The sequence below is a fragment of the Podarcis pityusensis genome, assembly GCF_964106645.2.
Source record: "Podarcis pityusensis genome assembly, chromosome: Z".
Classification (NCBI taxonomy): domain Eukaryota; kingdom Metazoa; phylum Chordata; class Lepidosauria; order Squamata; family Lacertidae; genus Podarcis; species Podarcis pityusensis.
Window position 1 is genome coordinate 15,616,270 of NC_138044.1, and position 25,411 is coordinate 15,641,680.

The window sequence follows — 25,411 nt, forward strand, 5'->3', positions numbered from 1 at the left end:
GGCAGAGAGGCCTGGAGGGTTGCATTAGTCCTTGGGCCTCAGATTTCTCCTCACCTGTGTTTTAAAGACAGCATTCAGGGTTGGAAGCTTCAGAGAACCCAGCTTGAGATTCTCTTCACAGAGACAGCCCCACAAATTTAAACACTCTCCTTGCCACTTTTGGTCCAATATCAGATTATCATAATGTGAAGGGTGTGAAGGGGACACCATCCGTCACTTCCAAGGTAGGCCAGCAAAGCAGGAATTAAGTCTCAGGTCAAGCTGAGCAAAAGGAGGGCAGGGAGCTAAAAAAACAAAAAATCTGCATAAGTATCGTACCAGGGGGGAAAAACCCATAGAAAGGACAGTGAAAAATAAAAATAAACCACCCTTCTTCACGCATGGATCCAAGAGCCAAACTTAGCTTCAAGGAGAGAGGGTTCTCACGCAGGTGGAAGAAGATCTGCCAGGGGAATAGAAACCAGGGAGGGAAATTCTGCTGGCTCAGTTACTTTTGTCAATTTCAGATCATATTTTCTGGGTAGGAAAAAAGCAACACAACAACAACAACAACCCTTCTCTCTGCCATCCCCCCTCCACCAACCTTCAACTTTTTTCCCCCAGTGATGAAAGAAGTTTGCCAAGAAGAAAAGTGAGGGCACAGGGGCTCGGCTGACCCAGCAGATGTAAAGCTGTGCTCCCACAAAGAACATACGTCTATGAACACAATAAAAGTCCTGCTGGATCAGACCAGTGGCCTACCTAATACAACCACCAGCTTGTACCCCACCGTCTGGTATCCAGAGGTAGTTTCCCTGGGTGTGGAGGTTCTATTGCAGTAGACCTCCATATGGAGAGTCCTGCTGGACCCAACTAGTCAAGCATCCAGTTCTCACAGTGGCCAACCAGACGCCTGAGGAAAACTCTCAAGCAGGAGCTGAGCACAAGAGCACTCTCTCCTCCTTCAGTTTCCAGTATCTGGTATTCAGTAGTAAAGACCCCCCAAGGAAACCCGATAGCGAGCCACTGCCAGTCAGATGGGCCAATTATCTGACTTGGTAGAAGTAAGTTTTCTATGCTTCTGTTTAAATGAACCCTTTATCTGGATCCATGAGGACTAGAATCTTACTTTTTTACAGGGAAGTGCTGAAACAGTGTTTGAGCCCTTGCTTTGTATGCAGAAGCGCCAACGTTCAATCCTGGTATGTCCAGGTTGATTTGGGAATGTCCCATCTAAAACTCTGGAGAGCTGCTGCCAGTCAATGCAGACAGTACTGAGTTAGATAGGCTGGCTCAGTTTAAAGCAGATTCCTGGCTTCCTTTCCACATCTCAGTGATATGCTGAAGATGTTTCCCACACACTGTGCAACCTTTTACCATCTATGTAACAGCAGCAGCAGCAATAAAAATCCTGCCCTCCCCCCAAAAAACCCCAGAGAATGTTTCCCCCCCTCTCTCTTTTTCTTTGTTAAGTTTTCCAGCCAAGCTGCCTCTGAAAAAGGGAGGGCCAGCATTCAAGGCTGGCCCTGACAGCAAACATTACCATTTCAACTACCTACTTCACAAAGCAAGCAAGCAAGCAAGCTGCTATCCTCTGCACTCCCACCCCCCCAGCCAGGGCGCTCTCTCTCGCTCTTGCTCAGGCTCAATAACCCTGAAAATTGGAGCTATCAAACTGTTAAATGCATCGATCTGTTAAATCAACTCCCACCGTATTAGGCTAAGTTTAGGCTTCAACCCAATTGCCACCACTTTCGTCCAACCCACCACTCCCAGCTTGATGCGCTTAGCTCCTTTGGGGAACCCTCCCTCCCTCCCAGATGCAGCTGGATAAAACACAAGGCAGAAACTCAAATGCCTTCCCTGAAATGCCAAAGATCACCTGAAAAGCTCACACTAGGAAGCAGCTGAACCCCCTTCTCTCTCTCTCTCTCTCTCTCTCTCTCTCCCAACCAGCCCAGGAAATTCCCACCTGCCAGAGCCAATGAAGCACCGAGCTAAAACTGGTCAACAGCTGTTAAATTCTCCCTGCCGGCCTTATATGCCAGAGATATAAAAATGAAAATCATGCTCAACTTCCCATCTCTTGAAGGGGCACAGGCATAAGAACCTAAGTAGAGCCCAATGGCCCATCTTAGGCCAGCAAGCACTGTTCTCACAGTGACCAAACAGATGCCCCAAGGGGAAGTCTACAAACAGGACTCAAGCACAAGAGCACTCAACCCCTCTTGTGGTTTTCCAGCAGCTGATATTCAGAAACAATGCGGCCTCTGACCATGGAGGTAGAGCATACCCATCATGGCTAGTAGCCATGGATAGCCTCCTCCTCCTCCATGAATATGTCCAATTATATTTTAAAGCCATCCAAGTTGGAGCCCATCACTGCCTCTTGTGGGAGTGAGTTCCACAGTAACTATACATTGAGCTGTGTGAAAAAGTCCTGAATCTTCCAACACCCAGTTTCACTGGATGTCCCTGTTCTAGTGTTAGACCAGTTTTCAACTGGTTTTCCAAATCAAAACCAGTTACGATCAGCCGCAGGGTGGGCCCTGAAAACACACATCTTGGATGTCAAAGGCCAGGGTAAAGAGGTGCATTTTCAGCATTTGTCAAAAGCTGTATAGCGAAGGTGGTGGACATACCATTGTGGGGAGCAAGTTGCACAGCTTAGGGGCTGCCACAAAGAAGACCCTCTCCTGGGATGCCACCACCCCAAATCTATGAAGGTGGTGAAACTACCAAGAGGGCCCCTTCTCTGACGATTTTCAAGCCGGGGAAGGGACAGTAGAGAAAGAGGCAGTCTTTCAAATATTTGGGACCTAAGCTATTTAGGGCTTTAAACAATAGTGTGTGTCTGGAATTGGGCTTGGCTGGCAACCAATACAGCTGAGATCTGAAGGGAACCCCAGCCAGCAATGTGGGTGCTGCATTTTGGACTAGTTGACGTTTCCATCTTCAAGGGTAGCCCCACAGAGAACGCACCACAACAATCCAGTCCAAAAGTTACCAGAGCATGGAGGACCATGGCCAAGTTATCCCTGTCCAATATAGCCTATTGTTCAAAGGCAGAGTTGCATTTGTTGCCACCCCTTCACACACTTTTGCCTCTGGCCCTCCTCATCCCTGGAATGCTGCTCATGACGGATTGTGGTCCATGGCCTAAGGGGGGTTCCCAACTCCTGAGAGATTCTTATGCTTGCCCCAGAATTAGATATAAGGTTACCAAAGCTCTAGCATTGCCCTTCTCACTGATGCACTAGCTTTCTATGTGTGAGAATTTCTTTCTGGGGAGGAGCTTCACCACATCTTGAGACCTGTTTAGTCTATCAAAAAAAGTCAATTTTGTGTGTGTGGACTTCTGAGCAGGTAGAAGGCTCCCCTCCCCAGAAATTCAGAGAGATAAAAGTGCTGCTTCCATGCTGGATCCCACAATGAGGCTGTGCAGCATACAGTCAGGTGTTGAAGGGTGTCAACCTTCCTATCCATCTGAAACCGGAGAGAGTTTGACTTCATTTGACAGGGAAGAAAATACTCCTACTTTCTTTGACATCAATTTATTTTAAAAAAAAATGCTAAGGAAGAAAAATCTGGAATTATTTAAAAAACAAACACAAAGCCAAAGATAGAGAGAAAAAGCCATTTACAGGGGGGAGGGAAGGTATCCTCCAACCCCCACCCCCGCATTCTGAACTGGACAATCATCAGCTGAAGGAGGAAAACTACAAAGTCCCGCAAGTATTATTGCATGGGTGGGTGGGGGTGCAAAGAGAGACACAGCTATTCACATGTTGTAAAACGAAACAGACAGAAAGACCTACAAAAACTGTGTGTAATATTGAGTTACAAACATATATCTATAGTGGCAACAAGAGATTATCCACAAAAACGAAATTGGTACCCTCTGGAAACAGTAGAGCCCAACTGGAAAAGAGAGATCGTTTTCTGGGTGTGTATGTGAGTGTTTAGGGGTGCAAGTCTTTTTTGGTCTACTGTTTGTTTTTTGTCATGCACATCTGGGTCCACAAAGGCAGCTGGCAGTGGTGCATTTACATCCCCATATTTATTGTCATGTACAAAAAAAAATGTTATGACTATGTTGCAAAGCGGTGTGCGAGTGGGTTTTGTGGGTGGAGTGAAGAGGAAAGAGTCTCAGAAATGTCACAGCGACATAACCAACGTATAAAAAAGGAAATTGTAGCATCATAGAATTGGTAGGGTCATCTAGTCCAACCCTCTGCAATGCAGGAATCACAGCTAAAGAACCCTCAAAGAGGAAGGCAGCAATGTAATTTAAAAGTGGTTAGTGCTGAAGACACATAGAGAGGATAAGGACAGCGCGAGGCCAAAGAAGAAAAGGAAGGGGCGAATGATAATCGGTTTTGGTTTCCTTGAGCCTCGCTTTTTAAAAAATCAAGTGGCGGTAAATTGCAGTTAACAGGGTGAAGTAGCATTGAGCTGATTAAAAAAAAAAACAATTTTTGCCAAGGGGACAGTAGGTGGGATTGAAACCTCCTGGGCAGTAAATGTGACAGTAGACTGGTGAGCAGGTGATGGGACAAGGCTTTGGGAAGCCAGCAAGACAGGGGAGCTAATCGCTTTGCAAAAGGGCAGGGGGCTAGTTATGCGCTTGGATTAGGAGATTCTGTCAACAAATGTCTCATTGGATAAAACTGCTCTTGGCTCTTAGAACCCTCTGTGCAGATGGGATCAAATGCTCCCCTGTGCGTGTCTGTTTATCTAAGAACATAAGAGCCTGCTGGATCAGGCCAATGACCCATCTCGCCCAGAATCCTGTTCTCACAGTGGCTAACCAGATGCCCACAGGAAACAGGCAAACAGCACTCTCCCCTCTCAAGAGTTCCAGCAACTGGAAATCAGAAGCATTACTGCCTCCGACTATGGAAGCAGAGCTTAGCCACCATGGCAAGTAGCCATCAATAGCCTTCTGCTCCCTGAATTTGTCCACTCCTCTTTTAAAGCAATCCAAGTCTATCTTATCTATATATCTATCTATTTAATTGAGGATGAGGGATCCTACAGAGACAAAGACAGCATGTGACATGCCTTCTTCCTGCACACTTCTTCCTGACATGCCTAGTTTGGCATCTGCAGGGAATTACCTTTTGCATTTAATCATCTAATCCCCTCTTGGCACTTGTTAGGAGTAGTGCTACTGTAAGATGAGCCTTTGTCAAGAGGGGTTTATGAACACAAAGGATTGCAGTTCATTTTCATTAAATCAAGAGTCAGTGGTTGTGTGCCCTTACAGATGTTATTGGACTACAACTTCCAAAATCCCTGACAAGGGGCCAGGCATCCAACAAGAACTAGTTGCCAGTCCCTCATTGTTGGGCTCACAGCTCACAGCTCCCTTCCCCACTGGACTGTTGGCCATGCTGGCCGCTGAGAACTGGGAGTTTCAACAGGATCCAGAAGGCCACAGGTTTCCTATCCATGCCCTGAACAAAGTGCTTTGTAGTCCAAATATGAAAGCACAAAGTTAATCTACAGTGGGAATGACTGCAGCTTGTTTCAGGAAGAAAATTAGGATAAAGGGAGGATAAAATTATCTTCTGCCTCTGGTTAAATACTGATAGTAAGCCCCACTTCTATGAAAATTAACAAATTTCTGAAAACCCACCAAAAGTGTTTCTTTGCAGGGCAGTGCTACATACTATTTTTTTTTGAGGGGGACAGATTTACAGCTCCCATTTTAATTTCTAGTCAGATGCTGCAATTCACCACCAGCATACATTTAGGGAGGTTTCTGCTTTAACTGATGCCCTGGTTGAATCATGCCATTTTCGAAATAATTTGGCTAGGCTATTTACTGGAGAGATGGGAATGCGGTAGTGGTGGTGTTTTTCACCACCAGAATAGGTCTAAGGTAAGGTAAGGTAAGGTAAGGTAAGGTAAAGGACCCATCGACAGTAGATACAGGTAGTGGTGGGAACATGGGGGCAAAGGGACATAATAATTGCTCAGGTTCTCCTGGCAAGACAGGGCTTTTGCATCATTGCCAGTATCTCCTCCTCCCTCTGTCCCCTTCGCTAGCCAGTTCCAAACTGGAAAAAAACAGAGATCTGGTGCACATGTCAGGGAAGTGGAGAAGGGCAAGTATGGAATAAAACACCATACAGGGGAGAAGAGGAGGAAGGAACTTGAAGACACCTCCTCCATACACCTTTTGGCCAGGAAAACTGGTCCAGGTAGCAGGGTTCATCAAGCACAGCCTCCAATGTACAGGTTAGTCCAAAAGAAATGAAACATTAAACAGGAATAAAAGGAAATGATGCCAGGCTCAACACTGTTCAGTCATTTCCCCTTAAGGCGAGAACTCCACAGATAAGAGGATTTCAAGACAGCAGGGAATCTGGGTTAGAAAAGGGAGAGGGGAAGAGAGATGTGGATGGGTGGACCATCTCTCAATGAGTCTCTGGTTCAGGGGCTAGACTTGCAATGAACAGGCAGCTTTGTGCCCACACCTGATAGGATAGGGTGGTTCAAGGTGAGGCAGAGGGTTTTGAGAGCCCTTAAGGGTGACACAGAGGGAGGGAGGGAGGTAGAAACCCTCAGAGGATCCTGTGTAACCCCTGGCTAAAATTGAGGAGAGCTGTTCTTGCACACTTTCTGTGTCTGTTTGTGTATTGACTTCTTTCCATCACAGGACCCCAGGTGGTGCACCTTTGTATCTCCTGGGAAGCCTCCTTTTCCGGCAGTGACCAGATCCAGACCTGCTTCACTTCAGTGAGCTTCATAGCCTCACACACCCCTTGAATTGTATTTCCTGGGACCCACTGGTTTCAGTTGGGTCAAGCGCAGAAGACATCACCCTGTGTTAGTTAATATGTGTGACGATTTTGGGGCTGCTTTGTTCTGCCCCAGGCCACAAAATGCCTTGGCCAGTTCCAACTGATGCCCTCCACCCCCACCCATGCCACCCCACCCCCAAGTCCTGCATCTGCACTCAGCTGTGCAGCAACCCATCATCTTCCCCAGTTACAGGTATCCAGTGGCTTCTGCTACCTCTGGACGATGTCACTAATTTCTTTCACAGAACTGAGCAGCTTGCTAAAGTCCTGGGTGGCAGAGGGGCCCCCGGTAGCTGCAGTAGGGCAGATCTGGAGTTCCCGGAGGCTGTTCTCCAGCTTGTTGATGGCTTCCCGGAATGTGAACTTCCGCATCTGCTGAATGGAGTCCACGTAGCTGACACAGAAAGTGTAGAGATTCTTGCCTGCCTCCAGGACGGCGCTGTGGCTCACCATCTGCTCAGAGTTCTTGCTGATGGCCGTCCGCAGAGCCTCAGAGCTCTCCAAGACCATCCCCTTGGTGACAGCACCACTGGCGATCTTCTCTGGGGGCTGGCGGGTCTTTCGCAGGGAGACACGAGTGGAGATGAGGGGGATGAAGGCCGTAGAGGGAGGCTGGTCAACACTTGGGGCAGATGAGGGAGAAGTAGTGGAGGAGGCGGAGGCTGCCATCAGCAGCAGTTTTGTGGAGGATGGGGGCTTTGGTACAGAGGAGATCGCAGGCTTTTTCATCCCCTCTGCTAACAGACTGGACTTGGGGGGCTCAATGCTCGAGGAGTCTGTGGCCTGAGTTGGCTGCTTGCCCTTTGGCATGGGTGTCTCCTCGTGTCCTGGGCTAAGACCCCCCTTGCTGCTTTTCCCTATGGAAAAAGATGAGGAGGAGAGTGGAGGGGGCGGGGCTGGTTTCAACTTGGAGAGCTTCCCCTTGTCTTTCTCCGAAGGCTGTTTTGCCTTCCTCAGCCGGGGCTCTTCAGCAGGAGCTTTGCTGAGGAAGATGCCAGCTTTGGCAGAGGGGCTCTGCTCTGCTCCCAACCCACCTCCTAAGGCACTGGATTTCATGCCTTCCTCTTTGTGAGGAAGGCTGGCGGGAGGCACAAGCTGCTGCCTCCGGATAAGTTTCGGCGTCAGTGTGGGCGGGCTGGAACCCGGGCTGGACTCAGCATCTCTGAAGACATCTTCAGGCGCCTCATCGCTCTTCTTGAGCAGCCGAGGAGGTGGGGTCACTGTCCCCCAGGTGACCACGTCTGCCTTTGCCTCGTTGGCCCTCTTCCGAGGCAGGGCAGGCTTCTCACTCTTGTGCCCCCCAAAGGTGGACGAGTTGAACTGACGCCCTGTGGATTGCAGGTTCCGGGGCAGGGTGACAGACTTCCACTCTGTGTCCTTGGTCCCATGGGGCACGCAGGAGGCCGAGCACGATCGCAGGAAGCGCTTGCTGGCAGAGTTCAAGCTGTTTTCTTCCTCACTGGCCCCTGGCCGGCTATTGGTGGCAGGGCCAGATTTTTTCCAGGGGTTGGGCGACAGCAACCCTGAGTTCCCAGACACAGTCCCATTTGTGACTCCAGCCTCGCTGATGGCACCTTGGAACCTGGAGCGGTCCTCGGTGTCTGCCAGAGCAGCCCCGTTGCTGCCCTCCTTGCCCTCTTCCTCACCCCCTCCCTTGCGGTCCAGGTGGGCGTCCGCCTCCCGGAAGGAGCTGCTCCGCTTGGGCGGGGTGGGGGCCATCTTCTTCTTCTTCTTGATGAGGGCGCTGAAGAGGTTGGTCTTCTTGTCCTTCGGGAGCAAGCGGTCATCCTCATTCAAGCCCCCGTCTGCAGGGCCCCTCTCCTTCCGCAGCAGCAAGGGGGACACTGCTGGCTCGTGGTCTGTGGGATCTGCAGATCAGGAAAAATAGAAAGTCAAGAATTAGACAGCACTTGCTTAACCGGCAAACCAATCTCCTCGCCTTATGGGCCTGTCTGGAGGTTGATTTGAAATATGGAAGGCATAAGTTACACTGCTATAATAATAAGACCTGGTATTTATTCTAAGCTCTCAAAGTGCTTCACATGAATTATGTCAGTAACTCTTATAAGGTACAGCAGCATGATTATCCCGCGCCATGCTGCAGATTTGTTTGGCGGGGGGCGGGCAGAGAGCAGCTTATCTAAGGACACCAAATGACTTCTCAGCTCGTTCTCTTAAGTAGCTACTTTTAAAGATTTACTACTGTGAGACGCAGTGACGACTACTGAGTTTAAGAGCGGATCAGGCACGTTCATGGAGGAATGGGAAGGTTTATTTATCAGCAGCTGTTAGCCATGATAGTTAGGTGCAGCCTCTCTGTTTGGAGGCAGTTTATCTGAGAGCTGCTGGGAAGCAACATGCCAGTGCCCTTGCATCGTCAGAGGCATCTGGTTATCTGATGCTGGAATAGAGGATGGTGGACAGGTTTGGAGTCTGAAGAACCAGCATGGCCCTTCTTAAGTTCTCACTCCAGTAACTTGCAACAGAAATCTCTGGGCTGTAGGCCAATTTGAATAGGCTTTCTGGAGCTGGGTGGCCATTTGTGTGTAGCTGCCTCTTAATCTCAAGTGTCAAACTGCAAACTTAGCTCAGCAATACAGCACCTGCTATGTATGTGGAAAGTCTTAGGTTCAATCCCTGGCAGTGTCTCCAGGTAGGGCTAGGAAAGACCAGCTGCCTCAAACCCTGGAGAGCCACTGCCGGTCACTGTAGACCATACTGAGCATGATAGAACAATGCTCTGTGTATGAGGCAGCTTCCTATGCCCCTATTTAATTCAGAACCATGAGGAATGAAATCTTTCTTTATCATTAAGACATAGAACCACAGATCAGTGGCAAGGCACCTGCTTCACATGCAGGAGGTCCCAGGTTCAATTCCCAGTTAGGACTGGGAAATACACTTGTGATCAACCAGATGCCCTATGGGAAGCCCACAAGCAAGATCTCAGCATACCAGCGTCACCAGGGACACCTGGGATTCCAAACAACTGGCACCAGGGGGCATAGTGCCTCCAAGGAGTGAAGGCAAACCATCCTTGCTGGATCAGACCAGTGGCCCATCCAACCCCAGAAGCAGGGCTGGAAGGCCCATGCCATTGCCTCACCAGCAAATGGCACTTCCAGGTAGATATCTCTTAGACATGGAGGATCTTTCCCAAATACCACAGCTAATAAGAACACAAGGAGCCTGGCTAGTGGATCAGGGTAAAGGGGGCCCAATTTAGTGCAGCAGCCGGAGACTGTAAGTGACCCCCCTCCATAGCAGCTGGATTTCACTGGCAGAGGGAGGCCTGGCCAGATTGCTTGAGAGCACACCTGGGCTCAATCTACCAGGGTAGTAGGAGCTATATCAAGGCCTGGTCCAATGGGGGCAGGGGCGCCCCAAGCAGCAGCAGCTGCTTCAGAGGTAAGCAAGGGCAAGGGCTACCCCCTTAACACCACCTCTCTGGGGATGGCCTTGCCCTCATTGTTTAAGATGTTTTTAATTAACTGATTTTGAACTTGGATGTGTTTTTAATTTGAGAGTCACCCACCCTTTGGAATCATTTTTTTTAAACTCCTGTTTTTAACTTTGTCTGTTGTCAATAATTTTAATGTTTGCTTAATATTATTTGTGCAAAGTGCTTAGGAGTTCCATGTACAATCAAGTGGCATATAAATTTTGTTAATTTCATAGAATCATAGAATCATAGAGTTGGAAGAGACCACAAGGGCCATCGAGTCCAACCCCCTGCCAAGCAGGAAACACCATCAGAGCACTCCTGACATATGGTTGTCAAGCCTCTGCTTAAAGACCTCCAAAGAAGGAGACTCCACCACACTCCTTGGCAGCAAATTCCACTGTCGAACAGCTCTTACTGTCAGGAAGTTCTTCCTAATGTTTAGGTGGAATCTTCTTTCTTGTAGTTTGGATCCATTGCTCCGTGTCCGCTTCTCTGGAGCAGCAGAAAACAACCTTTCTCCCTCCTCTATGTGACATCCTTTTATATATTTGAACATGGCTATCATATCACCCCTTAACCTCCTCTTCTCCAGGCTAAACATGCCCAGCTCTCTTAGCCGTTCCTCATAAGGCATCGTCTCCAGGCCTTTGACCATTTTGGTTGCCCTCCTCTGGACACGTTCCAGTTTGTCAGTGTCCTTCTTGAACTGTGGTGCCCAGAACTGGGCACAGTACTCCAGGTGAGGTCTGACCAGAGCAGAATACAGTGGCACTATTACTTCCCTTGATCTAGATGCTATACTCCTATTGATGCAGCCCAGAATTGCATTGGCTTTTTTAGCTGCCGCGTCACACTGTTGGCTCATGTCAAGTTTGTGGTCAACCAAGACTCCTAGATCCTTTTCACATGTACTGCTCTCAATTTGTTTAATAATTATTATTATTATTTTTTAAATGTTAAAATCCAGATTGTGCCCTGGTCTGGTATGAGCATACTTCTAAAAAAATCCTCATAATGCTATACAAAACAACCACATCCATATTTTATCTCTTTCTCATAAACACACACACATCAAATCTAGGAAGGAGCAACCCCAATGGTGCACTGGAGTCCTGACCCAGCTGCTTTGTGTGCTGCAGACTGCCTCAAGCCTCTTCAAGGTGCCTCAAGTGTCCTGAAGGCACCTTGAGTCGCCTTGCTACCAGAGCTAGGACATACCGCATTCCCCTGGCCCTTTGGTGGGTCCTGCCTCCAAGCTCTCATTGGCTTCTTTGCATTCAGCTCCTCTTCTGGATGTCCTTGTCTTTGTTGGCAGTTCTGGAGCTTGTAGTAAGGTGCTCACAACGCTTCTCATTCCTTTCTTCCCCAATTCTTTCTCCACCTCTGGAAAACACAAGGATGGGGTGGGGAGCAGGGGGAGAGAGAGCAAAGAGTCAACAGGCACTAACCAGAGTTAGCAACTGACAGAAATTAAGCCTTTACTGCAGTGCAGGCCATTCTATTGGGACAAGTGAAGCACCACCCCACCAACCCCAGCCTTCCTTAAAACCAACTCAGGGGGCAGCCCTGCCCATCAGCTTCCTTATCAAGTCTTGCTACTGCCCCTTGTAAAACTCAGCAGGGAGAAGGAGGATGGGGACAAAAATACAAGTTGGGACTCAGCTAGACTGGTAAAGGAAAAGCGATTTGAATGTGTTGTATATGCAATATAACATTGTGCCACCAGATGGTGATGTGGAGTCCTGGTTTTCTCTGCCTGTTTTCCCTGTTTAAATTTACAACACTTTAAACGGAAACGCTTCTTCGATGTGTCTAGATCCAGCCTTGGTTGGCTCTGCTTACTAGGTGCATGGGGAGGGAAAGCTCTAGGGCAGTGTTTCTCAACCTGTGGGTCCCCAGATGTTGTTGGACTACAACTCCCATCATTCCTAGCCAGCATGACCAGTGGTCAGGGATGATGGGAGTTGTAGTCCAACAACATCCAACCCACAGGTTGAGAACCACTGCTCTAGGGGGTTAATGTGAGGAATAGCAAGGGGTTGGAGAGCAGAGAGAGTTGGGGACACAGTCCCTAGTATCTGTGTGTGCGCGTGTTTGTGTTGGCTACTAGTCCATTTTGGGTGCTAGTCTTTAGTTTCTTTTAAAATTGCTTTTATTAAAGATTTTCTTGGGTTACAAAAGTATCTACATAAACTCTACTTTCAGATGGGGGAAAGTAAAATTAGATTCTTTTACTTAGTGTATATGTGAGGTTTTTATGTCAGCATCACTTGGGTAGGTTCTTTCTATTCATTTATTAGTTTTCATTGGTGCTAAGAGCATGTTTGGTTGCCTTCAGTTGACTGCAGTGGGTTTTGTCTGCCTGAGTTTCTGAACCCAGAACTGTTGGTGGCCCCCTACCCTGACTTATCAAAAGAAGATTTCCACTACATCTCCAAAAATAAAATAAAATGCGTGGGGTTATGCAGATGAAGCAATCATGCAGAAAACAAAGCACTTATCTCGCCTCCCACAGAGCGAGAATTATCCGTGATGGCACCTACCATCAGAAATGCTGGATTCCTGAAACATAGTTTCAAACGCTTGGTGGATTTCTGCAAAGGAAGGCCTATCGGATGGGCTCCACTGCCAGCCTGAAAAGTAGGAAAGGAAGGGTGGAATGTTAGCGTTTTTGTGAAATACCTTCAACACATGTGCAAACCCACTCTCTCTACCATGCAGTTTCTTCCCATTCTCACAAGTTAAGAGCTCTTTGGGAGGAGAAGCCAAACTCCCTGATGGGTGAGAAGGTGCACTTCCTTGAGTTCTCCCTCCTAGCCATAAGGGTGAAGCGATAGGGGCTACCAGCCTAACCTACCTCACAGGGTCACTGTGAGAATTAAATGAGGACCTAGAAGACTGGGATTCAAATCCCACACTTGGCAATGGAGCTCAATGGGTGAGCTTGGGCCAGGCATCGTCTCTCGGCCTAACCTATGCCACAGATTATGTTCTGCAGATTAAATGAGGAGTGGGGGGCAGACCATGTACACCACCTCGAGCTCCTTGGGAAAAAAGGTGGGATGTAAATGCGATAAATAAAATAAACAAGAACATAAGGAGTGTAACTAAAGCCAGGTAAAACAATGCAATGGTTTCATCTTCATTTGGAATAACAATTAACTCACATTTCTCAAGGGGACACCTGGGCCTGTCATCTATCAGCTTGTTCTTACCAGGGTCAGTAAGGGCAGAAGACCAGGTGAAGAGCAGCTCCCTGCTTCTCTGTGACTGCAGCCGACCCCAGCAACCCACTAAGATGTAGAAGTAAGTAAAACCTTACATGCTCTCATGAGCTCATAGACTTTCTCCGGACAGCCCTCAGGTCGTTCCATTCGGTAGTCCTTCTCCAGGAGCTCATAGACCTGAGATAGGTCGATCCCAGGGTAGGGAGACATCCCATACGTTGCGATTTCCCAAAGCAAGACACCAAAGGCTACAGGGGAAGAGGAAGTCAGTAAGACATTTTCAATGTACTGATACTTTAAATGGGAGGTTATGGCAAAGGTGGGAACACATATAAACAACAACAACAGGTTGTATCTACCTTCTGTTCAGAGTAGATCCACTGAAATTAATGGACCCAAATTAATCCCATCAGTTTTAAAGGGTCTACTCTAAGTAGGATTAACATTCGGCTGACAAAGCCCAGTGTGATTTTAAGGCATGTATCATTGTAGCCAATTCTACTCAAAGCAGACCCATGTGGTGTAGTAGTTAAGAGTGTCAGACTAGGACCAGGATTCAAATCCCCACTTAACCATGTAATTCACTGGGTGTGACCTTGGGCCAGTCTCTGCCTCTTAGCCACATCTACCTCACGGGGTTGTTGTGGTGATTAAATGGAGCAGAAGAACCATATGTGCCACCTTGAGCTCATTGGAGAGAAAGGTGGGATGTAAATGCAATAAAAATGATTATTAGTCACACCCATCAATTTCAATGGGTCTACTCTAAGTAGGATTGACATTTGGGGGGAAACCAATGTAATTTTAAGACACATACAGGTGTAGCCAACTAAATTCTACTTCAAGCAGACCCACTGAAATGAGTTATGCCCAACAATTTCAATGGGTCTACTCTGAGTTAGGGCTAACATGGCATACCACACGTAATTTTAACATGCAATTATATTGTGTTGAACTATTGTTTTTATTCATTCATTCATTCATTCATTCATTCAATTTCTTTGCCAAGAAAAAAAATAAGCATTGCCTCAATAAATACAGGGACTAGAGCTATGGTGTGTGTTTCACACTTAGCTTGCCTGTTAATCATGCAATGCACATACCCAAACCAGGTTCGTGCATGGCAAGGAAAAGTCTAGGAGAAGTAACCACCAGGGCTAGTTAAACCAAAACAAATCTCTCCAAAATGATTGCTGAGGTAAAGAGGCCATCTAAACTATCCCTGGGTTGGACTTAATAAGCAAAAGAAAGGGGCATCCAAAGCATATTCAAATGTGTAAAGCTGCTGATTTCGTCTATATTTTGATGCATTTTAGGTCAATCTGATTTACGATGTTTGATTTTATTGATGCTTTTAATGAATAGTTCACATATAATTGTATGTAAATTGCTCAGAGGGTTGTTGTCGTTGTCAACAGATTGATATATAAACCTCAGTTGAGATACTTTGCTCGCAGAGCATCCCTGCCCAAATCTTTGGCACCCTCCAGGTGAAGGGTCCTCTGGGGAAAGGTGAAGATTATCCGCTGGTGGTAACACAGAGGCAGGCTGCTTCACTGGAGGCCACAGTCTCATGGCATGCCACAGAGGCCCCATCTGTGTTGATGTTCTGCCGGCTCCTGAAGACACACCATTTTCGGTGAACTGAACTTATAATTTTATTGTTTCTTTTTCTTTTTCATATTTATTTGTTTATTTTTCTTTATTTTTTACCAACAACCAAAACCCAAACAGTGAAACCCCCCAGGCAGCTGATACATTGCGTATAAATAATCAATAATAACATATTCAAATCAACCATATGTACAATTCTATATACATTAACATTTCTCCATCCACAAGGAAGAGTTTTAACTTATTGTTTTAACTTATTTTTCAAAAAAAAAACAACTTGTTGTGCTTCGTAATTCCATGTTTTGTTGAATACTTTAATTAAGGGTGTTTTAATGCCACTGTGGATCTCTTAGTGTATATTTTAACTATGTACTGATTTTAAAGTAAACTGCTTTAGAAGTCATTTTGCGATACAAGTGATATATAGATTAATTTAATGATGAATAATAATAATAATAATTCTTTTGAGGAAGTACTATCACTCAGCAGCCACCCCTTTGCATGAAGACTCTCAGCATCTCCGATCAAAGAGAGGATAGGTCATGGGGGGGGGGGGAGAGGAGTCTTTTCTCTTATTACAACCTTGGAGCACCACTGACATCACTGGAGTCATAGGGACATACTAGTCTGAGCTGGTATTTATTTTTATTTATTTTCTCAATTTTCGTCCCATCCCCCCCTCCCTGTTTCCTTCCTGTGAGTGTGCTAGAAGAAACACACCACTGAAATAATGAAATCCTATGGAAGCTGCCTCTGGAACAGAGGAGGTTGCCTGGTGCATCTCTGTGTGATTTGCTGCCCTGACACAGTCTCTGCAATGGGTGGGTCCCTCAGTCACACCTCTGCCCCTGCTGTGATTGGAGTGTTCTCCATATCCTGGGGCAAAAATGCTGCAGAATTATTCACACTTGGGTGAGGCTGCCCAATGCTACTCTGCAGGAGTCCCCACTCCAGGCTTGCCTACTCCCAACTGATTTTAATGCAACATGTAAATTTGTTCCCCAGAGGTGGGAGAGCCGCGAGCAAAACACGCTCTGGCAGTTCCCCACTCTGGGCAGCTCACATTCCATGCCAAACGGCTGCGAAGACGTTAAGGAAGAGTAACAAGCCTCTTCATCAATCCAGACAAGTCTCATGAGATAAGACAGGGCAGAATTAGCCTAATTTTCAATTTACTAGCTTGTCTCCAGTGCGAACACTTCAAGTTCCTTCAAGTCCTGTTAAAGGCACAATTAAGAGACGTCAGGGCGGATTAATTGAAACCTCCTTTCCTACTGAGATGCTGCTTCTTCTCTGGGAATCAAATAGCTCTCCTTCACCTTCTCTAACGCACTCCAAAAAAGCCCTCTGACCTCCTTTCTCGCTTCTATCCTAAGAGCATAAGAAGAGCCTGGCTGCTGGATCAGGCCAAAAGGGGCCCATCTAGTCCTGTGTTCTGTTCCCTCAGTGGCCAAACAGATGCCTCAAAGGGAAGTCTGCAAGCAGCACAACAGTGCTCTTCCCACCTGTGATTCCCAGCAAATGGTATTCAGAGGCATACTTCCTCCAAGAATGGAAGTAAAACACAAGTAAAGTGAATCAGACCACTGGTCCACCTAGTGCAGTCTTGTCTACACTGACAGGCAGCTACTCTCCAGGGGTTTCAGAGAGTGTACATTTCCAGCCCTAGCCAGAGATGCTGAGAATTGAAGCTGGGACCTTCTGCATGCAAAGCAAATGTTCTGACACAGAGCTACAGTCCTTCTCCTAGAAACAAAGCAAGATTCCAGTCCTCATAGTTCTAAATAAAAGGCCAATTTAAGCAGGAACATAGGATGCTGCATTATACTGATCGTTGTTTCATCTAGCTCAGTTCTATCTACACGGACAGGCAGTGGCTTTCCAGGGTTTCAGGCAGGGGATATTCCCAGCTTCACTTGGAGATACCGTTGGGGACTGAACCTGTGAACTTCTGCATGCAAGATAGATGCTCTGCCACTGAGCTATGGCTTTTTCCCAAAGGAAGGATAAGGTGATACATGTATCAGTAATCAGGTTGGTTTGAGTTACAGATAGGTAGCCGTGTTGGTCTGCCATAATCAAAATAAAAAAAATCCTTCCAGTAGCACCTTTAAGACCAACTAAGTTAGTTCTTGGTATGAGCTTTCGTGTGCAAGCACACTTCTTCAGATACACTGAAACAGAAGTTGCCAGCTCCTTCTATATAGTGAGAAGGTGGGGAGGGGTATTACTCAGAAGGGTGGTGGGAATGGGAGATTGGCAGATAGCTGGGATGAGCCTGCTGACGACTCTTAACGACTGTAATGGGTCTTACAGGAAAAGGCAAGGGGTGAGAAGGTGAGAAATGGCTTAGTCATGTATAATGGGATAAGAATCCAATGTCTTTGTTCAAACCAGGTTTCTCCATGGTTTTAAGTTTGGTAATGAGTTGCAATTCAGCAGCTTCTCTTTCCAGTCTATTTCTGAAATTCCTTTGTAGTAAAACAGCTACTTTGAGATCTTGTATAGAATGTCCTGGGAGATTAAAGTGTTCTCCTACTGGTTTCTCTGTTTTGTGATTCTTGATGTCAGATTTATGTCCATTTATTCTTTGGCGTAAGGTTTGGCCTGTTTGTCCAATATAGAGAGCTGAAGGACACTGTTGGCATTTGATGCCATACACAATGTTAGATGATGAGCAATTGAATAGTCCCGAGATGGTATGTGTGATGTTGTTGGGGCCAGTAATGGTGTTGTCCGGGTGTATGTGGCAGCAAAGTTGGCATCTGGGTTTATTGCAGGCTCTGGTGCCAGTGTCCGTGTTAAGTCTGGTTGTAGTATTATTGTGGGTTAGGAGTTGTTTAAGATTGGGTGGCTGTCTGTAGGCAATGAAAGGTCTTCCTCCCAGAGCTTGAGAAAGAGAACTGTCATTGTCCAGGAGAGGTTGTAGATCTCTGATGATGCGTTGTACAGTTTTAACTTGGGAGCTGTATGTGATGACTAGAGGTGTTCTGTTATTTTCTTTTTTGGGTCTGTCTTGCAGCAAGTTCTCTCTGGGTATAAGTCTGGCTCTGTTGATCTGTTGTCTAACTTCATCTGCTGGGTATTTTAGTTCTGAAAAGGTTTGCTGTAGATCTCTTAGGTGAGAGTCTCTGTCTGTAGAATTGGAACAGATGCGGCTGTAACGTAGTGCCTGGCTATATACAATGGACTGTTTGGTATGTTTGGGATGGTAGCTAGAGGCATGTAGATATGTTTGTCGGTCAGTTGGTTTACGGTATAAGGTGGTGTCCATGCGCCCATCCTGTATTTTTATAGTAGTGTCCAAAAAATGTATTTCTTGCATAGATTGATTCATTGTAAGGTTGATTGTGGGGTGAAAATCATTAAATTTCTGGTGAAAGGTGTCCAGGGTCTGTTGCCCATGTGTCCAGATGATAAAAATATCGTCAATGTATCGCAGATACAAGAGAGGTTTGAGTGGGTAGGAGTTTAGGAAACGTTGTTCTAAATCTGCCATGAAGATGTTGGCATACTGTGGGGCCATGCGGGTGCCCATTGCTGTGCCGCTGATCTGAAGGAACAGGTCATCACTGAATTTGAAGTTGTTGTGGGTAAGGACAAATTGGCAGAGTTTGGTGGCAAGGTCCGCTGTGGTTTTATCTGGAATGGTGTTCCTTATAGCTTGTAAACCATCGTTGTGTGGGATGTTGGTATACAGAGATTCCACATCCATAGTAGCTAGTATAGTGTTGTTGGGAAGATTATTTAAAGATTGTATTTTCCTCAGAAAATCTGTGGTGTCACGTACATAGCTGGGAGCACTGATGGCATATGGTTTCAGAACAGAGTCCATATAACCGGAGACACCCACTGTAATAGTGCCAATACCTGAAATGATGGGGCGTCCTGGATTTCCTGGTTTGTGTATTTTAGGTAGAAGATAGAAAGTTCCTGGTCGAGGTTCTGTTGGTGTGTTGGTGAGGATCTGTTCTTGGATGTGTGGGGGTAGCTCCTTAACAATCTTGTTCAGTTCTTTCTTGTATTCTTGTGTGGGGTCTGAGTCCAATTTTGTGTAAAAGGCGGTATTGGAAAGTTGTCTGTTAGCCTCCTGAATGTAGTCAGTTTTGTTCATGATGACGACAGCTCCACCTTTGTCTGCTTCTTTAATTATAATGTCTGGGTTGTTTCTGAGATTATCTATGGCTCTCCTTTCAGCATGGTTTAGATTTTGTTGTAAGCGATGGTGTTTTCTGGTCACATCTGTTTGGATTCTGTGGCGGAAGCAGTCAATGTACAAGTCCAGTGTGGTATTGCGTCCGTCAGGAGGGGTCCATGTGGAGTCCCTTTTTGTGTAACACTTTTTCGGAGGTAGTTGGTGGTCAGTGTTCTGTTGGGAGGGTGGTTGTTGTTCTCCAGTGGGTTGAGAGGTGTTGTGTTGTGAAGTTGTTGTTTGTTCTGATTGGTCTTGTTGTTGTGTGTGTTGAAAATACTCCTTCAGGCGTAAACGGCGGAAAAATGCTTCCAAGTCCCCATAGAACTGAATCATGTGTGGGGATTTGGCAGGGCAGAATGATAGTCCACGTGAAAGGACTGATTCCTCGGCTGGGCTGAGTGCTTGCTGTGAGAGATTGACAATATTGTTGATCTTGTTTTGATTAGTAGCCTGTAGGTTGGAAAGGTTAGAGAGTTTCTTGTTTTTCTGTTTTTTCAGTAGCTCCAGTTGAGAGTGGTAAATGTTTTGTTTTTCCTTTTGGAACTCTTGCCAAGCTTGGTGGTTCCTGATAGAGTTGTCTAATACGAGGAGTTCCTCCTTTATTAGCTTCTGTTTAGAGTAGAGAACGCTGATCAGATGTTTGAGCAGCTTCTTAGAGAAAGTGTTGCATAGTTTTCTTGCATATTCAGTGGGATACGTGGATTGTAGAGGGTTCTTAATTCTAAGACCCTTGGGTATAATGTCCAGGTTCTTGCATTTAGTAAGAAAGAAGATATCAGTCTGTACCTGTGCAAGTTTCTTGGTGAGGTTGATGGACTTCCATTTCATGCGGCTCAATGTGGTGCCTTCCATGGTTCCAGTTACAGATAGGTAGCCGTGTTGGTCTGCCATAATCAAAATAAAAAAAATCCTTCCAGTAGCACCTTTAAGACCAACTAAGTTAGTTCTTGGTATGAGCTTTCGTGTGCAAGCACACTTCTTCAGATACACTGAAACAGAAGTTGCCAGCTCCTTCTATATAGTGAGAAGGTGGGGAGGGGTATTACTCAGAAGGGTGGTGGGAATGGGAGATTGGCAGATAGCTGGGATGAGCCTGCTGACGACTCTTAACGACTGTAATGGGTCTTACAGGAAAAGGCAAGGGGTGAGAAGGTGAGAAATGGCTTAGTCATGTATAATGGGATAAGAATCCAATGTCTTTGTTCAAACCAGGTTTCTCCATGGTTTTAAGTTTGGTAATGAGTTGCAATTCAGCAGCTTCTCTTTCCAGTCTATTTCTGAAATTCCTTTGTAGTAAAACAGCTACTTTGAGATCTTGTATAGAATGTCCTGGGAGATTAAAGTGTTCTCCTACTGGTTTCTCTGTTTTGTGATTCTTGATGTCAGGTTGGTTTGCTTAAAGATGGGAGACTGAACGAAATCCTCAAGCATTGCAACCCACCTAGGAAATGAAAGCTGTGTACACACCATAGATTTGAAGCACATTTTCCTCCTCAAAGAATTATGGGAACTGAAATTTACCCAGCATCTTTGACAAACTACACTTCCCAGGATTCTTTGGTGCTGGGGGGTAGGGATATGTTCCAAATGTGCTTTAAAGGTACTTGAGATTCCCCTAGGCAAGGCAGAGCCTCTTGTCATCAGCTCAGCAACCTGTATGTAATTACTTCAGCCACCCCTCTCTCTCTTAACATGAAGGGAAGGCCACTGCCGTCTTGTGTATTGAGAGGTGTCACAATGCATTACATGGGAAACAACCAGGGACTGTTCTAGTCCAGCCATTTCTTTTGTTAACAGCTCGGTCCTCCAGCACTTGGGAGATTGAGGAGAAAATGTGATGTTAAAAAAAACACAACCCACAGCCTCCACAGATGCAGGCATATTATCCACCTTGGAAAACTGGATTTTTCTACAGCTATGATGGGAGTCCAGGCAGTTTTGAAATCAGTGGCTGATATCACTGCAGTTTTGAAAGGTTCAGCCTGTCATCTTGATTCAAAATGGTTTCTTGTAGCATCCAAGCACAAAGACTTGTTCCCTTGATCTCAGAAACCATCATGCAAAAATTGGTTACAATCAACGTAGTTACCCCATGCACATCCAGTCATTCTCTCCACATCCAACTCCCGAGTCCAAGTGCCCTGAACTGTCTGTCAGAACCAGTGATCTTCACCCTTGGGGGGTCCACAGATGTTGCTAGACTACATCTCCCATCATCTCTGACTGTTGGCTAAGCCTGCTGAGGATGATGGGCATTGTAGTCCAACAACATTTAGATCCCAAACTGTCTCTCACCAATATTCAAAGGCTTATCCATTCACTGTTGGCCACCATGAGAACAGGATGTTGAGCCAGATGGGCCATTAGCCTGATCCAGCAGGGCTCTTCTTCTGTTCTTCCTGTTCACTCTCACTATTCCGAGCACACTCCCCCCCCCCCCCGCCTCCCAACCTAATGCTTCCCTCAATTTACCTAATATGCATGTACCACATATCACTTTATTAATCTAAAATTATTACATATATACAAACACAATATTATTTACATGTACAACAGAACACCACAGGCACACTACACAGCTCTTACCCCAGACGTCAGATTTGATGGAGAACTTGTTGTAGGCGAGACTTTCTGGTGCAGTCCACTTGATGGGGAACTTGGCGCCAGCGTGAGCTGTGTAGGTGTCACCTGTCATCAGCCGGCTCAAACCAAAATCGGCCACCTTCACCAGGTGGTTCTCCCCAACGAGGCAGTTCCGGGCAGCCAGGTCCCTGTGGCAGCAGTGATGGGAGATGGGCTATGAAATCTCTCTCTACATTTCACTGCAGATACAACTTCTGTTCCATTACGTGCTCACTGCTTCTCATTAAGTGTCAGTTCACATAACCAGAGGCTGCTCCATCAAATTTACACAAGCACGTTTCAAGTGTAGATGCTGACAAAAGTTGGAAGGGACCACAAGGGTCATCTAGTCCAGCACCCTACAATGCAGAGTTTTTTTGCCAAACGTGGGGCTCGAAAACACGACCCTGAGACGAAGAGTCTCATGCTCTACCAACTGAATGTAAGAATGGGATGGCAGTGAAAACTGTGGCTTCTTTGCTGCCATCTACAATTTGGTGGCGGTGGCTGTTTGCTGCAGGGAGCTTCAAATATTCCCACTGTACCCCACTAGCAAAATCAGGGATATGCCTCAGGGATGGGGACCCTCTGGCCTGCCAGGGAGCCCAGTTTGGCCCACAAGGCCATTTCTCTGCAAAAGCACACCCAACTGTCCATCAGCTGATGTCACTGGGTGACACCAAGAATGGGTGGGAGGGGTTCAATCCTGCTGTGTGCATCTTCCCTGGCAAAGCAGACCCCCACAGCCAGCAGGATTGAACTCTCTGCTCACCACTTGGTCACTGCTCCAGGTTTACCTTCTCCCAGCTGATTTGCCTCCTCTCAACCAATGGCTCTGATGCTAGCAGAGAACTGAGACTTTTTAAAGCTTCCTTTTGAAGGAACACCAGACTAAGCAACCTCGAGGAAAGTATTTTCCCCAGCAGAGGTCAAGAATGAAAGGAGATCTAGAACAGTCATTTTCAAACAGTGTTCCGCAACTCCTGTACTTCCTCTGAAGCTCATTAGGACTCCCTCAGTGAGAGGGAAGGGGGGGAAATCAATAATGGCAGACGATTTATTTATTTGGATTTATACCCTGCCCTTACAATGTATCATCAGGGTGACTTATAAACTACAGAGCCTGAGGAAATTTTAAAAGGTCTTTGCACTATATTTGTTTCTGGGCCCAGTTTGAAGTGTTGGTTTTACACTTTGCACCATTTAGAATGTTGATTTTTTTGATACACTTTACACCCTCTTAGAATGTGGGGTTTTTTTTGGGGGGGGGGTTATTGGGTTAATGCTTTTGGTTTGATTTTCTATGTTGTGGTCTTGTTGTGAACCGCCCTGAGACCTCCGGGTATAGTGCGGTGTATAAGTTCATCTGCATGAAAAGCAGATGCTCTATCACTGAGCAATAGATTCTCCCAAGGAGCATAGGAAGTTGCCTTATTATCCTGCATCAGACCACTGGTTCATCTAGCTCAGTATAGCCCACCCCGGCTGGCAGTTTCTCTCCAGGGTTTCAGGTATGGGACCGTCCCAGCAATATCTGGAGGTGCCACTGGGCATTGAAGCTGGGACCTTCTGCATGCAAAGCAGATGCTCTGTACCTGAAAAATTGGTCCTGTTCTCTTAAAATAAAATAAAAAAATCTAATTTTCATGATTCTGGAAAAAGAGATTTAAACAAGAAGCTGGTTTGAATCAGCTTATAGGTACATCTATCTCAGTATTGTCAATGCTCTCCAGGAGTTCAGGAGGGGCTATTCCCAGTTCTATCTAGAGACGCCACTGAGGGCTGAAGCTGGGACCTTCTGCATACAAAGCAGATGTTCTGCCATTAAGCTACAACCCTTCACCAATCATTTTAATTGGGCCAAGGAGCCAAATTTATTGGTAACACACATCCACCTGGTGATGAAAAAGCAAACATTACAACAGTCTCAAAGTTCTCAAAGTGGGCAGGATTACCTGGGGGCCCTAAGAAGCAAGGGGGTAGCAGGAGGGTGTAAATGGAGGTGTTAATGACTATCAGACTTTGAAAAGCTGGCTTCACAGAATCAAGTGCATTCATTTTGTTGAATTAAACTGAGTAGTTGTAACTGAACAAATGTGCAGTTAATGATTATTGTTTTGAACTTTTTTGTGTTATTATCTTCCTCAGTGGGTCATGAAAACTGCTATTCTGAATAATGATTTGTACAGGGTAGGGTAAAGTATGGGGCACTAGGGATTAGTTTGTGGAACCAAGGGGGCAGTGGCCTGAAAAGGTTTAGGAGCCACTGCATCAGGAGTTTGTGGAGTGGGGAGTAAGTAACAACCTCAATGAAGGGTGTAGAAGCCATAACACACAAGAGAGAGAATGGAGGAATTGTTTCCATACAATTTTTCAGCTCCTTCATAAAACAATGGAAGAGAGTTCACCTCAAAAAGTATAAAATAGAGCTGGAAGTTTCAGAAAATACCAAAATGACCAAAAGGGTAGAGTGACTCCTTTATGTGTGGCGTGGAGACAGTGGATGGGGGGGGGGGGAATTCTCCTTCTCTCCTAATACTTGGACTCATGGTCATCCAATGAAGCTGAATGTTGGTGGATTCAGGACATTTAAAAGAAAGTCATTCTTCGTGCAGCATGTATTTGACTGTGGAACTCAGTGCCACAAGAGGGGATTATATCCACCAACTTAGATGGCTTTAAAGCAGACAAATCCGAGGAGGAGGATAAGGCTATCAAGAGTTACTAGCCATAATAACTCTGTCTCCAAAGTCAGAGGCAGCAATGGTTCTGAATACCAGTTGCTGGAAACCACAGGAGGGGAGAGCTGCTCTTGTGCTTAGGTCCTGCTTGAAGATCTACCACTAGGGCATCTGGGTGGCTACTGTGAAAACAGGATGCTGGATTAGATGGGCCATTGGCCTGATCCAGCACGACTTCTTATGTTCGATGAGGCTGAATAAATTGTTTCCACCCAACGCCACGCTAAATTGGAAATCAATCCAACTGCGCAACTCTTTCCCTACGTGAAAGATACATGAACCACTTTCCCAGTGCTTGTGAACTTTGCAAAGTCACTGGCAGAGCCACAGAAGAGCTCCTTGTTCAATGAGAGAGCGCCATACTGAAAGGGCACATTAATTTGTCACACACCGTTGCCGACATGTCCTGTTCTCGTCAGCGAGAATGCAGTCAACACAGCACATAAAGGGGAGAAAAGCACCTTGTCATTAGCGACCGTCATTTCCCGCCAACTCCAGTCATTCAGTGAGGTCACCAACATGCATCTGAAATCCATTGAGGAGGACAGCAACAGCACCCCCCTGAAGGGACTGGGAGTCTGTGGGGGTGAGCCGTTTGCAAAGAAGAGAAGAGAACGGGAAGCAAGACACTTTTCCTGCCTGCTCCTGCGATCTGGGGTCACTGACAGTGCAGAACAAAGTGCCCAAGAGTGCAGAAGGAATGAGACAGAGAGTGATACTTGAATTTTTTTCTTCCTCTAAAAAGAAGAAGCTAAGTTCCCTTTGCAGGAGGGGTT

General features: G+C 46.2%; 1 protein-coding gene across 2 annotated transcripts in view; it reads right to left on the bottom strand.

Moving 5' to 3' along the window:
• Positions 1 to 3,517: 3,517 nt before the first annotated feature.
• Positions 3,518 to 25,411, bottom strand: part of ABL1 (ABL proto-oncogene 1, non-receptor tyrosine kinase) — a 132,263-nt gene continuing 110,369 nt past the window's right edge. For both annotated transcript variants that reach the window (XM_080990597.1, XM_080990598.1), the window contains exons 7-11: positions 21,859 to 22,043; positions 13,559 to 13,711; positions 12,780 to 12,869; positions 11,455 to 11,619; positions 3,518 to 8,659 (exon numbers count right to left, since the gene is read on the bottom strand). In XM_080990597.1, coding sequence (XP_080846723.1) covers positions 7,002 to 8,659; positions 11,455 to 11,619; positions 12,780 to 12,869; positions 13,559 to 13,711; positions 21,859 to 22,043 — 2,251 coding nt within the window. In that variant the 3' untranslated portion in view covers positions 3,518 to 7,001. The remainder of the gene's footprint in view (positions 8,660 to 11,454; positions 11,620 to 12,779; positions 12,870 to 13,558; positions 13,712 to 21,858; positions 22,044 to 25,411) is intronic.